At 38.5% G+C, this 12,881-nt stretch overlaps 1 protein-coding gene across 7 annotated transcripts in view; it reads left to right on the forward strand.

The window, feature by feature from the left end:
* strbp (spermatid perinuclear RNA binding protein) overlaps positions 1-12,881 on the forward strand; it is an 88,069-nt gene that overhangs the window by 57,443 nt on the left and 17,745 nt on the right. For all 7 annotated transcript variants that reach the window (XM_017307886.1, XM_017307885.1, XM_008424015.2 and 4 more), the window contains 6 exons: positions 1,579-1,852; positions 6,871-6,980; positions 7,662-7,757; positions 9,024-9,135; positions 10,429-10,526; positions 11,944-12,049. In XM_017307886.1, the coding sequence (XP_017163375.1) occupies positions 1,579-1,852; positions 6,871-6,980; positions 7,662-7,757; positions 9,024-9,135; positions 10,429-10,526; positions 11,944-12,049 (796 nt within the window). The remainder of the gene's footprint in view (positions 1-1,578; positions 1,853-6,870; positions 6,981-7,661; positions 7,758-9,023; positions 9,136-10,428; positions 10,527-11,943; positions 12,050-12,881) is intronic.

The raw sequence follows: 12,881 nt of genomic DNA on the forward strand, positions 1-12,881 counted from the left end.
GTTTGCCAGCGTTCGCTGTGCTGCGAGCAGAAAAGCTTTGTGGGTGTTGGTGTGAGCATAAGTAGGCACGACGCAGCAATATCGTCAAGTGTGAAGTTGAGAGGTGTCATGTCCATGTGTCACATTTCCTCATTAACAAGTCATGGCTCTGAAGTGAAGCTCCTGACAATTATCCAGGGATTAACTCACACAGGGACACAACAAACAAGCACAGCAAAGCTCTTTTTTTTTTTTAAATGCCTTCTGCCTTCTCAAAGAACGTCTTCTTTTAAAAATGGAATAGAAAAAACTCACAAATTATCCACAATTCAAACAGTGCTTCAACTTGATTATTGTTGTCCGATTAAACTTAGCTCCTGTTTGCAAGTAGGTGATGTCATTTATTAGCATTTGTCTATAAGACATATGGGGAAAACTCGTCATTTTGAACAGGGCCATGTATAAATAAACTCTGCCTGCTAGGTTCACTATTATCTCCTGAGAGTGGGACAAGCCACATTTTTCTCTCCTGTGGGTGTGTGGAAACAAGCAAGAAGTCTCATATCTGAGATTTTGATTTTATCCTCAGAGCCACACGGCCACTTGTGAGTCATTGCTCACTTTGACAGTGGCTGTAACACTCAGAAAGAAACACTTGTTTTACTCACAGAAAGATTTACAATGAAAACTTCAAGTTTGCTTTAACGCCACGATGTAAGCAAGAACCTAACTAATCCCTTTGGTTTCACTGATGTTTCTGGTGATTTTGCGCCTAATATTTAAAGTATTATAAACTTGTGACATCACAATCACAAATGTCTATTATATTTTTATGAAATGTAGCATAGTGTATGAAAGTTAGCCCTCAAGTCCTTTATGTTTTGGATTTTCCTGGCTCTACTCTCCTGGTTCAGTACCAGGCCTTATTCAAGTGTTCAGATCAGCTGAGTTGGATCATTGAAATCTTTAAGAAGCATGCAGAACATTAATCCTTGAGGGCTAAACCTGCTGGACACCACTCTGACAGAACAGCACATAGCAGTACTGCATAACGGTGATACGGAAAGGAAGTGATACGTGGTTCACCTTTTACTTTTCCGTCTCTGAATAAAATCTAGTACAGTTTCTTTCCAAAGTTCTCTAATTAGTAAACAGAGTCCACCTGCTGTATTTTAATCTTAGCAGTTTTTTTTCCCAGGAACTACAAACAAACAGCCTCATGGAGACCAAACAACTTTTTAGCAAAACAAGCATGTAGGAAAACTAACACTGGATTTCACTGTACATTGATGAAACGTGGTGCAGTGATAGCATCATTCATTGTCGATGCTTTTCCCCTGCAAGGTCAAAGACGCTTCCAGATAATGCACTACTTTGTGCTGGTCTGGCCAATGGTGGGCAAATGAAAAGCACTGAAGTTTGTGGTTACAAATCTGTGACAAAGTCGGTATTTCTTTCCTGTTATACTTTTGGTTTTGTTTATTTTATCACGACATGGTCTGGAAGCGTTAGCCAACTCGGATACATTTTGTGTCAGCTTTTATTCATCTCGTGCCCTCGGCCCTCAACCATTTGTTTTTGTCTATTAACCCACGGCAGAAACTGACAGAGGAGAAGTACGAGGTGTCAAGCTCTCCGCCTGAGGCGGCCATCCTGGTACAAACTACAACAGATCCGAAGCTTAAGCTGAAGATCACCCTAACCTCACCAGCCATGAGGGAAGATGAAGATCTTGAGGAGGAGGAAGAAGAGGAGGAAGGGGAAGGGGAGGAAGAGGAGCTGGAGAACGGGGAGGACGGAGAAGAGGTGGGGGAGCAGGCAGAAGCGGAGGCAGAGGTTGTAGAGGAGGAGCAGGGACAGGAAAATGGTGAAGGTACGAACCCTGAATTGGGAAGGTATTCGTTTTTATTATTTTCTAAAGTTGACTTCCGGTACTCACACAAATTTTTATTTTTTTCTGTGCTAAATGTGCGTCTTGTGAAACCTAATTGTTTCTGTTCTTAAACAAGAGTTTTGAACTCATTAACTGATGATGACACAAAACAAGACAGGAACAGGCAGGAGTGAGTTGAGTAAAAGTCATTATTGAAAGACACATCTTTGTACTGATTATTTAAATCCGAACACAGACGTTTTAAGTTATTAATTTATTAAGATAAAAAAAATATATCGTTATTGTTTTGATTAATTTAAACAATAGTGTCGCACACAAGAACTTGACACAAAAAATGTGATCAAAGATGTGAGAAACCAGATACAAATTGTATGGTTGAAAACATAAAACTGCCAATCTAAGCTCTTATAATAAGACAAGCACGCTTTAGATGAAAAAAAAAAACCATCCCTAAGTGTTTTGAGGGTTGTTTACAGAAGCTTACCACTTTCTTTCTTGTTATTTTGCAAGGTCAATAGGTGTGCAAAATAAATGTCAGCATATTAATCATATTAATTTGCCCACAACTTCAGAAAACACTGAGATGTTGCAAGGTCCAGTTTCAGACCTCTCCATCTGTCTTCTGTCAAGTGAAGAGTATCCTGGTGAAAACGTTAACCCAGCGCTCTGTCAGTTTAGTGTCGGCCCAGTCGCCTGGTGTGCTGACCTTAGACCTGCTTTTCCAAGCGAGTCTGAACATACTGCAGGGTGTTCAGATAAAATGTAGCTGTTGCCTGAGTTTTAAAGCAAAACTTCAAGAGTGGAAAAGGAAATAAACCAGCACCGGAGTCCTGAGGGAGATACACTCCAACCTTTAAAAAATAAATCAAAAAAATATTAAAAACAAATTAAGGTTGAATTAAAGTTCAGAAGGCATGTCTGAGTTATCTCGCTGAGGACTCATCTCGTGTTTGGTGCTCCAACAACCTGCTTTCATGGCAAGCAGAGGCTGGTTATAATTAGTCTTGGTTAGCTGGGGAAAGCAAGGCCAGCAGGCCAGTGAAATCAATAGCCGAGAAGCAGCGGCATCAAGCTCGCCCATCCATCGCGTGGCTCCTGTCCAACGAGACATTCGGCTCTCGCAGAGGGATGAGGGATAGCTCGAAGGTTAGTTGTACATCATTCCCAGGCCTCAACGAGACGGAGAGAACGGCTCACACACACCCCCGACACACACACACACACGCAAACACACGGTCATATTTTTCAGCTGATAAATAAACATGCCCGTCTTACTGGATCTAATCTCTTAGATTTATAAAGAGCATATTTTAAGATGACTGGGCCTAATATTTCCTCCCATTATTAAGTTGTGTTCATGGTGCGAGATATATATAAAAAAGACATATATTCAGGGATGATGATCACATTAAGCATAAGTGAAACTATAACTGTCAAGTGTAGATGTTATTTTCATGCTGTTTTCGTGATGTATAGATGTAATAATATATACATAGTTTTATATATCGGGCTGATGCACTTTATAACTTTAGATTTAGATTTAAAGTAATGAAGGTGCATCTCAGGTGGTAAAAATGTTAATGTTTCAAAAAGTGAAATGTATACATTACACAGAGATATGGTTACTTCTGATTATGATAGCTTATAGCTGGTGTAAACCCTAAAATCAGATTTTCAGAAAATCACATTACATTCAACCAAACAAATGAAATAATAATACAACTACGTCATCACCTGCTGACTTCAACTAGAGATTAAGCCATAAGAAATCATTACTAAAGAAACTAACTGTATTCAAGCATACTGAGGGAAAATTAAGTGGAAGAAACCAGAGGTATCATCAGAAGCGTCTTACATGGGCTATGGAGAAAAAGAGCACGGCTGTGGTTTAGTCTTTTATTTTCAGATGAAAGTACATTTTGCATTTTATTTGAAAATCAGTCAGAATCCTTGTTGCTTGACATCCAGTGTGAAGTTTCCACAGCCTGTGATGGTTGTGAGTGCCATGTCATCTGCTGCTGTTGGTCCACTGAAGTCCGTACATCCGTCTGCCACAAGACTGTAGACGGATCCATGCTCTCGTCTGCTGACAAGCCGTTGAAGATGGTGATTTAATTTTCCAGCAGGACTTAAACACCTGCTCACCTGTAGAAGTAGCAATACCTGGCTCATTGACCACGATATGACTGTGCTTGATTGGCCAGCAAATTAGCCTGATCCAAACCCCACAGAGAATATCTGAAGTGTTGTCAAGAGGAAGATCACAGACATCAGATCCAACAATGCTGGCGACCTAAAGGCCACCGGCTGATTGCCTCGGTGCCATGCCACATTGAAGCAACAATTCATGCAAAAAGATCCCCAAGCAAGAGTTTATGCCCCCAGTGGGCTTAAATTTATGCTCTAAAAATCTTTGTCTTATTGGTTTTTGCATTTATTGTCAAACTTAAGCATCACAATTAACGGAAATAAACACTTTTGGAAACGCTTTTATAGCAGTTTAAATTTTTTTGAATGGAATTACTGTAGAAAATGAACATTTCAGGAGTCAAATTTATTGACATGCACCTTCTGTAGCTGTGTTGTTCATTAATATTTGGTTGAAAATAACTCCTGTGTGCACACTTACATATTTTCGTGCAGTCTTGGTGATCAGTTGCTCAGCACGGCCACAGAGGCAGGAGGGACAGAAAATTAGCTGAGACGCAACAGGGAAGGGAAGGATTTTTTTTTTTGTTTTTTTAATGAGACTGAGGGCTTCAGAAACACTGTGGGTGATGATGATAAAAGAGGTAGCAGCCAACAGAGAGTTTGCAAGAACTGTGGGAGGACAAGCTTCAGCAGAAAGATTATAATGATCCACTAGCAGTGGCAGAAGAGTCCCAGTTGCAGCTGGGACCGATCTGACAGACCTCAAAATGCACATTGTCTGCTTTAAACAGAACAAGAGTTAAACAGCATTTCAGGGAAAATGTCAAAGATGTTCTGATGCTGTTTTGCATTGGGTCTGTTTGAATCCTCCAGTCTGGTGAGGAGAAAAACAAAAATTCTTTAAAAAGCTGGGGAAATATTTACAGACCCCTCTCAATGAGGATTTTTTTGGGTTTTTTTTTTACTTCCACAATAAGCCATCCATGTAACTTCAATCACTCATACACAGCTGCGTTTGATTCAACCTGCCTTCACACATATCTTGCAAAATTCTGTAGAAGCTCGAGCAGCCTGGTGTGTAAGGTAGCATGAATCAAACGCACCCATATAAAAGTATTACTGTACAGAAGAATGCTTGTCTTCTACCAGCCACGCTGCTCTGACCAAACCCTGCCTTGATCCCTCCTGTATTGTGCTCGTCTCAAATCAGTTCAAACAACCTTAGATTTATTTCTCTTTTTTTTTTTTTTTTTTTTTTTTTTTTTTTTTTTTTTTTTTTTTTTTTTGTTCTTTTTTTTCAGCTCTACTTTAGGAGCGCTTGATTTTCTGTTTGGCTGGAGGGGTCTTTGTTTGGCCATATTTATTTTTTATGTCCAAATCTGCAAAATCAAGTGCACCTTAAGTAATGTAACAATGAAAACAAACACAAGCTCTTATTTTGACTCCTGCCTGATGCAGACTGGATCAAAATTCCTTGTAAATACATAAAGGAGACATTGATTTACGTTGCTGGGAACAATGAGGTGACTAAGCCCACTACAGGGTAAATCAACTCTCCTTGGGTATTTGTTTTGGTGTATGTCTGTAGGGAGCTCTCTCTCCCACAAAGTTGCTTCTTTTTCTGTGACAATGATTTTATTTATTTATTAAAAAACATTACGAGCATAAAATAATGAACATTTTCATGCTCAAACATCCACATCATTCGGTAGAACTAAATTAAAAAACAGTTCTCTAAATTATTTGAAAGAAATGCCCTTTAACGGGATAGTTCTGGATCTTCCTCTGTGAAAAGAATTGAAGTAGTAAATAATCTCACCTTACCTTTCGTAGCTTTATGAAGTATGTTCTGGTTAGTGAGCTAAAAGCTAACGGCTACTCTGAGCAAGACCAGGATCGGTATGTAGATCCTCAAATAATAATGGGCTTCTTCTCCAATAATAGAAAAGTAACAATAGAAAAGATAAAAAGATAAAATAGCATTTGTGCATAGTTTTACGTCTTTTTGTTTGTACCTTTATTAGGTGGTAATTGGTCACTTTCGAAAAAGGCCTTTGCCTTCTAATCTCCAAAACCAAAATATTCACAGAAAAGGCTGTGGATGGCAACAGGTGGTTTGATTTCAAACGCACTTCCAATTTGTTTGAAAAATGTGTTATTTCAAGCAAAATTATAGACAAAATAATAACTAAACATTTCTTACAACTTAGATGTAAAGAAAAGTTTCTATCTAAATTATTTACAGGATCAGAAAGTGGCCGAAAAGTTATTGTAAAAAAAAAAAAAAAACTCCTGTCATCACACCAGACATTTGACAAACAAAAAATATCTCCACCACGGCTCTCAGAGTGTTCTTAATCCGTTAGATTAATTAGAGGATAGAGGAATAAACTAAATTGACAGAACTTCTGATTTACAAAACTTCAACATAAACAGCCAGAACAGCCCTGCTCAGACTAGCCGTTAGTTTCAGCCTCCAGGGTCATCCTTTCTGGATTTATACTGAAATATTTTACCTGTAGTTAACCTCTACAGGTAAAATATTCAGACTATAACCTCACTTCAAAAATCCCGAGTTGATCCCTTGAAGATCTTTCACACAGATCCAAGAACTGTCCAGAGAAGGAGCACTTTCTACAAGGAGAGTTCAACTTTATGGCATGAAAGGCACCCTGTATGTACAAAAAAAAAAATGTCCATGCACGTGTGTGTGTATGCACTTTCATGCACTCTTTCAAGCATGTCTGGGTACATTCACACACATGCAACCTTCAAACACACACACTCAGCCATGATGTGTGTGTGTTTTACGTTCTCTATATCGGGTTGTTGTTGTTTCGTGGCAGTGTTGGGCGCTGCTGCGCACACAGTGGAGGCTGAGGAGGAGGGGGAGGTGCTGGATAGACACAGATGTCTGTTGGCCCTGGCAGCGCTGCGACACGCCAAATGGTTTCAGGTCGGCACCCACTCACTTCCTGTCTTCGTGCCCGATGCTTATTGTAGCCTGACGATTCACCCAGGGAGGACATATTTACTGCCCGCTCACTTTTCTGTGCTTATTATTGTCACTCGGTTTAACAGAAGGAGGCATCTACACTTTTTTTTTTTTTATCACAAATTTAAATCTTTGTTATAACAAATTAAGATTTACATTTAAGTTCAAGCCCGTTTGTCTTGTAATTTGTTGTCAAATACTTCCGGACATACGTTAGCTGAAAAAGGGTGTTCGTAAAGAAAAATCGTAAGGCTACAAAAGCAATACTTTATACTTGTTTTTCTTTTTTTTTTGTTGGTTTTTTGCTATTGTGTGAACCTGCCTGATTTGTACAGTATGTCAGAGCTTCCTTTTATATTTTTCTCCCATACCGTTCCCCATCTGTCCTCCAACTCACCTTACTGACTCTAAAAGCAAAAAATGACATGGATCGAGCCATCATAAAAAGAGAGCGATTTTTAGCTGAATATATGCAGAATTGCACAAACAGTTACAGTTGTATCTAACGATGTTTGTCTGCAAAATTATTTCTACCCTTATGCAAAATTTGTTCCCTTTTTCCCCTACTCTGATTTTATTTCATTTTTTTCCCGGCTGTCATGCCTTCCTCCATTTTTCCCTCTTCTTTCTACAAATTCTCAGGCTCGAGTGAACGGACTTAAGTCCTGTGTTATCGTTCTCAGGATACTAAGAGACATGTGCAATAGACACCCCATTTGGGAACCTCTCAAAGGATGGGTGAGTCTTTTTACTCTATCGTCGAGTGTTAATTGCATGAAATAAGGAGACGGTGTTCTGTTTTGTTGAACAGAGGGATCTTTTTATTGTTCTTAAATGTGAAGCACTATTTATTTGTACTCCACATTTTCAATAAGTCGCAGGTTCAACTAAAATGGAATTTAGTTTTAGTTGGATAACTGTATTCTAAGTTAATTTGAGAAATAAAATTACTTAAAAAGAAGTAAACTAATCTAATTGTCCCATCTTTCACTAAGACTCGAGAACATTGTGTTTTATTGGCTATTTGTCAAACTTGTCCGACTTTTCCGAAAGATGAAGATTGATATGATTCATTTTGAACCTCCTCTGACATTTTTGAAAAACTTCTGTGTCTTGACTTTAATGTCAATCCATTAACCCAAAGTTTTTCGTCTTTCTGGATGAGATTGTATTTAGTTTTCATCTTTTGTCTGCAAATCAAAAAAAATGCAGATAAAACACTATGATGGAATTTTTTTAGCCATGAAATTATTAATAATTTTTGGGAGTATTATTGTAAAAATGTTGCTTGAAAGCCAAGAACATGAGTAAATTACAATACAGGTTGCAATGTTTGCTTAGGTCAAGAACTCAAAATTATTACATTTAGCATAACTGAACCTTTTGTAATTTGCATTTTTTTAGCATTGTATATTTGCCAGTTGTATTTTTTTTTATTCTTATAGCCTTTACTTTTTTAAATTTCCCTACATGATAGAAATCTTAGATACTTAATTAAATGATGCTGAGAAATTAAAAGTTTCACTTTCAGTCTGGTAAATATGTAAAAGATGCATTAAAGTGTATCTTTATTTTCCAGAAAAATAACCGCATACAGAAACATTTAGAAAAATATCTGCTTAATGTTCAATTTAATTTGGTCAGAGAAAAAAGTCCCAAGTTAATATCTTTATTTTGCTGCATGTCTTTCCTCCTTCTCTTTCTGCTTTTTTTCTGTTTGATCTCCTGCAAATGAAGGCAACTAGTGCCAGAAAACCCTGTTTTTTAAATAAATATGGAATCTTTTTTTTTCGTAATGGGCAACAGAACACGCCATATCCAAAAGAAGAGGTGGGAAATAAGCTTGTTTATATCTAAAGCCAGAGCAAAAAAAATCTAAATCAACTGGAACATTTTGGCATGTTTTGTAGAAGATTAATTTAGCTCTCTCTGGACGTCTTCCTGTTTTGTTTGTTTGTTGTTTTTTTTTTACATATTTTCATTTGCATCCATTCCTCCTTGCAGCCATTAGAGCTCATATGCGAGAAGGCCATCGCCACTTGCAACAGACCCCTTGGAGCAGGAGAGGCGCTGCGTCGAGTCATGGAGTGTCTGGCGTCAGGCATACTGCTCCCAGGTATGAAACCAAAGTTTTTTAAGAGTCGACCCATGAGCCTGCTTCTCCACTTGCTAATACCTGGCATTGCCGCTGAACAGAGCAAATGGATGTCCTCAGTTTGGATAGACGAGCAGATACTTTGGCTCATTTCAAAGCCGCAAAGGTCGAACCATTGCCAGCGACCTTGCAGAGCACAGCTGTCTGAGAAGGTTGCCGTGAGGAGAGCATTCTAATTAGGCACAGCTTTTCAAGATGTTATTTGTCCTAGTAGGAGTTGCCTTTCATAAACCTAAGCTTGTTTTTATTTAATTTGACAAAGATTTATGGAGCTTGAAAGGTAAATTAAGGTGTAAGAACATCTGCTGCGAGAACTATCTCTACCTGATTCCAGCTGTCTTTTCTGATTCATTCTGTGAGAAGGATACAAAGTATCAAACAATAAAATGTAACACGTTTTATTGTCAGTAAAGAGAAATGTGCAATTTATTATTTGCTCTTTATTGGCTCTGCCAATGTTTGTCAGGTTGGCAGCATCTTTTCTTTCCCTTCATTTTTTGTTCATTAAGAATCAGCCAAGCTCGGTTCTGATCCAATCTCTGATGTTTTCTGGTGCATCTTGAATGACTTTTACAGGCTTTTCTGGGATGTACTTGCAAACACCAAAGGAGCATAATTAAAATATTTTTTATTTTTATAGCATAGAAAAAAAAGGTTTGAGTTCTTGGACTTTATTTATTCAGTTCTGTTAAGGATGCTGAGAAAAATAGAAGGTCTTTTTAGAATAAGGGATAATATTTATATTCAATTTTTCACATTAAACCAGAGTGTTAGTCCAACAAGATCAACAAAAACTCATTCAAAAACCAAATGAGGAAATTGTATCACTCTTCTGGCCTTTAGACACCGGACACACTATTTCCTCCCTGACTTAGTTTAGAAAACAAGAAAAGGATTGCAATTAAATTTTTTTTATTTTGTGAATTAAGGTATTACTGTTCACAACTGATCTGTAATAAAGCGTTACAGATTTTAACGGATCTAAATTTACCCTCTAAAAAATAGTGATGGCTCTTTATCACACTTCCAAACTGGACTGTCATATCTCAAGATTTGTTGGGAAAGAAAAACGAAGTGAAAGAGTAACTAAAAACCTGAAAAACTGATTCTGAAAAGTAGAACAATTTGAATGAATCCTGGTTAAAGTTTGCAGTAGAAAGAACTACAGCAGATATAATCCAAGCAGCTAACAAATGATTAAAAAGATAGTTTCTTTTTAATCTAGATCCGTGTGTCTTCTTCCTTTTTCTTTAGGTGGTCCAGGTCTTCACGACCCATGTGAGAAAGAGCCTACAGACACTCTTGCCAACATGACAGACCAGGAGGCCGAGGCCGTCACCTACGGCGCGCAGGTACGCTCAAACAAACCACAGCTTACTGACAGCATTGTTATCCTTTAGCCATACTGGCCCTAAGTTCTTATACTCTGGGAATAAGAAAGCAACGCGACAATTACCAGACAGCCAGACCTCAGTATCACCCCAAGTCCACGCTGTGGATGCACACACACGCACACCTACACACACACACACACACACACATATAACTGGGCCTGTGTGGTGCTGCATTTTAAAGATTGGTGTGGGAAACTGTTGGCATTGCGAGCCATAAATCCATCTCCGACACCCCGAGGACAGTGGCTGTGTGCGTGCGCCTGTGTGCGTGTGTGTGTGTGTGTTGGGGGGCACGGCTTTTTTCACACACACGCTCGACTGAGCAGGGCAGCCTCTGAGCCGCATGGCTTAGTGGATCCTGCCGTCCATTTCCTTTGAAGGCAGCCAGAACGAGGCTGGAATGTCAATGGGGATAATTGTGTGGAGGCAGATACAAGAGCAGATAGGAGTAAGGGAGCTGTTCTGTCAATGAGCCACACCAGGCTCCACGAATATCTGACACTTCCTGCCTCCTTGATGGATTTAATTTAGCCGATCCGCTGCGTGCAGTTTGATCATCTTTTGCTACTTATGTTAAAACGTGGATATGTATTTGCAGGATCCACATCTGCCAATTTCAATCATTTTCAAAAAGTATAGTTAATCATAACTGCCGACTTAGTGACCGAGTCATTTCCGGTTCTTATATTTATGGTGTTTGATGTCTAAATAAAATCAGAATAAGTGGCAGAGAACTGTTTTTCTGGCACACAATGGAGTAAAGTTTTTTTTTTTTTTTTTCAACCAACTAGTTCAGCTCTGGTCTCCAATAAGGGGCAATAAAACGATGGAAAAGTTGCATCATTTTTAAAAAAAAGTTTTATTTATATTTTAACCAAAAATAGTGGAACATTTATAACCTCCAAAGAAATCAATGGAAGAGGCTTTGTTTTTGTAATTACAGCAATCAGATATCTGGTCTTTATAAATGCAGGCATTGTGAACAAAGTGGCTGAAATGGGCTTCAAGGAAGGATGGATGGGTAGATGTGTAAATGAACAGACAGTTGATTGATTGATTGATTGATTGTTTGATTGATTGATTGATTGATTGATTGATTGATTGATTGATTGATTGATTGATTGATTGATTGATTGGTATAATTTTCCAAAGTTTCCTTGATTTGGGTTTTAAACATCTGACAGAAAGAACCACTTGGAGCAGAAATTTTACAATAAATAACTAGGACACACATACACTAAACCGCTCAATTACTTACCTACAGTTTAAAAACCCTAAAAATGTTTTGCAATAAAATGTGTTTTGATTAGATCTGATCCACTTTCACAGCTCCTCCCGCCCAGCCCTTATGTCTGCTGTGTTTTGCATTCGACAGTATGCTCTCAGACTCATGGCATTCGGACAGATCTACAAGGTGTTAGAGATGGAGCCTCTTCCCTCACATAAACCATCACAGAAATATCCTTGGTCTGATAAAGAAGGTGTGTACCCATCTCCCATGCCTGCCCACCTCCCTGCTCTGCTTTTTCTCCTTTTCTCATCCTATGTCTCTCTGGCTTTCATCCACACATCCTGTCTTTAAAGTTTTTGCCAGAGCACATAGATATTTTTTTTCCTCTCTCCCTTTCTTAGTATATCCTTCAGTGTTTATTGGTTTGACTTTTTTTATTATTTAGGCGTCTTACTGTACTGTGATCCAGTATATTGGGTCCGCCCGTGTTGTGTCAAATGTTTTCACCTTAGACACGAGTCTTTTACTCGTACTGGATGGGTTTGTAAGCACAACCACTGGCACAGCATCAGTAAAGCTGACAAATGAAGCAACATAAAACTGCTGAACTTTCTGCTGTGTGACTTCCACCTACTTCTGACCTGAGCTGATGAAATTGCTTCTCAATACCTTGGAAAAGTATTAAAATCTTTTTTTTTTTTGCTAATTCAGTGCGACAAGCTTTAGTATATTAATAAATCAGCACAAAGTATTTCATCCTTGTCTAGAGAAAAGAAAAGAACAAAAAATTATTAATTTCCTTTCCGAATAAAAATAAGTATTGCCTGAATTTGTACTAAGTCCCCTCTTGATGGTTGCCATGGCTACCTGCATTCGTCTTGCTGCTTTAACATTAGCGAACATGCTGTTGGCGCACTATGACTGTTTAACTCAGTGTGGTAAAATAAGTTATGCTACCAAATCGCCGTTGGTGAATGAAATGCATCTTAACGGCACATAAACGCATCGGATAAACGACCAGAGAAAATATCCCAAACGTCAGACAAGCTAAATTTAAAGCAATTCGTTCACGGTAAGGTCAT

The sequence above is a fragment of the Poecilia reticulata genome, linkage group LG12, assembly GCF_000633615.1.
Source record: "Poecilia reticulata strain Guanapo linkage group LG12, Guppy_female_1.0+MT, whole genome shotgun sequence".
In the NCBI taxonomy this organism is placed as follows: Eukaryota; Metazoa; Chordata; class Actinopteri; order Cyprinodontiformes; family Poeciliidae; genus Poecilia; species Poecilia reticulata.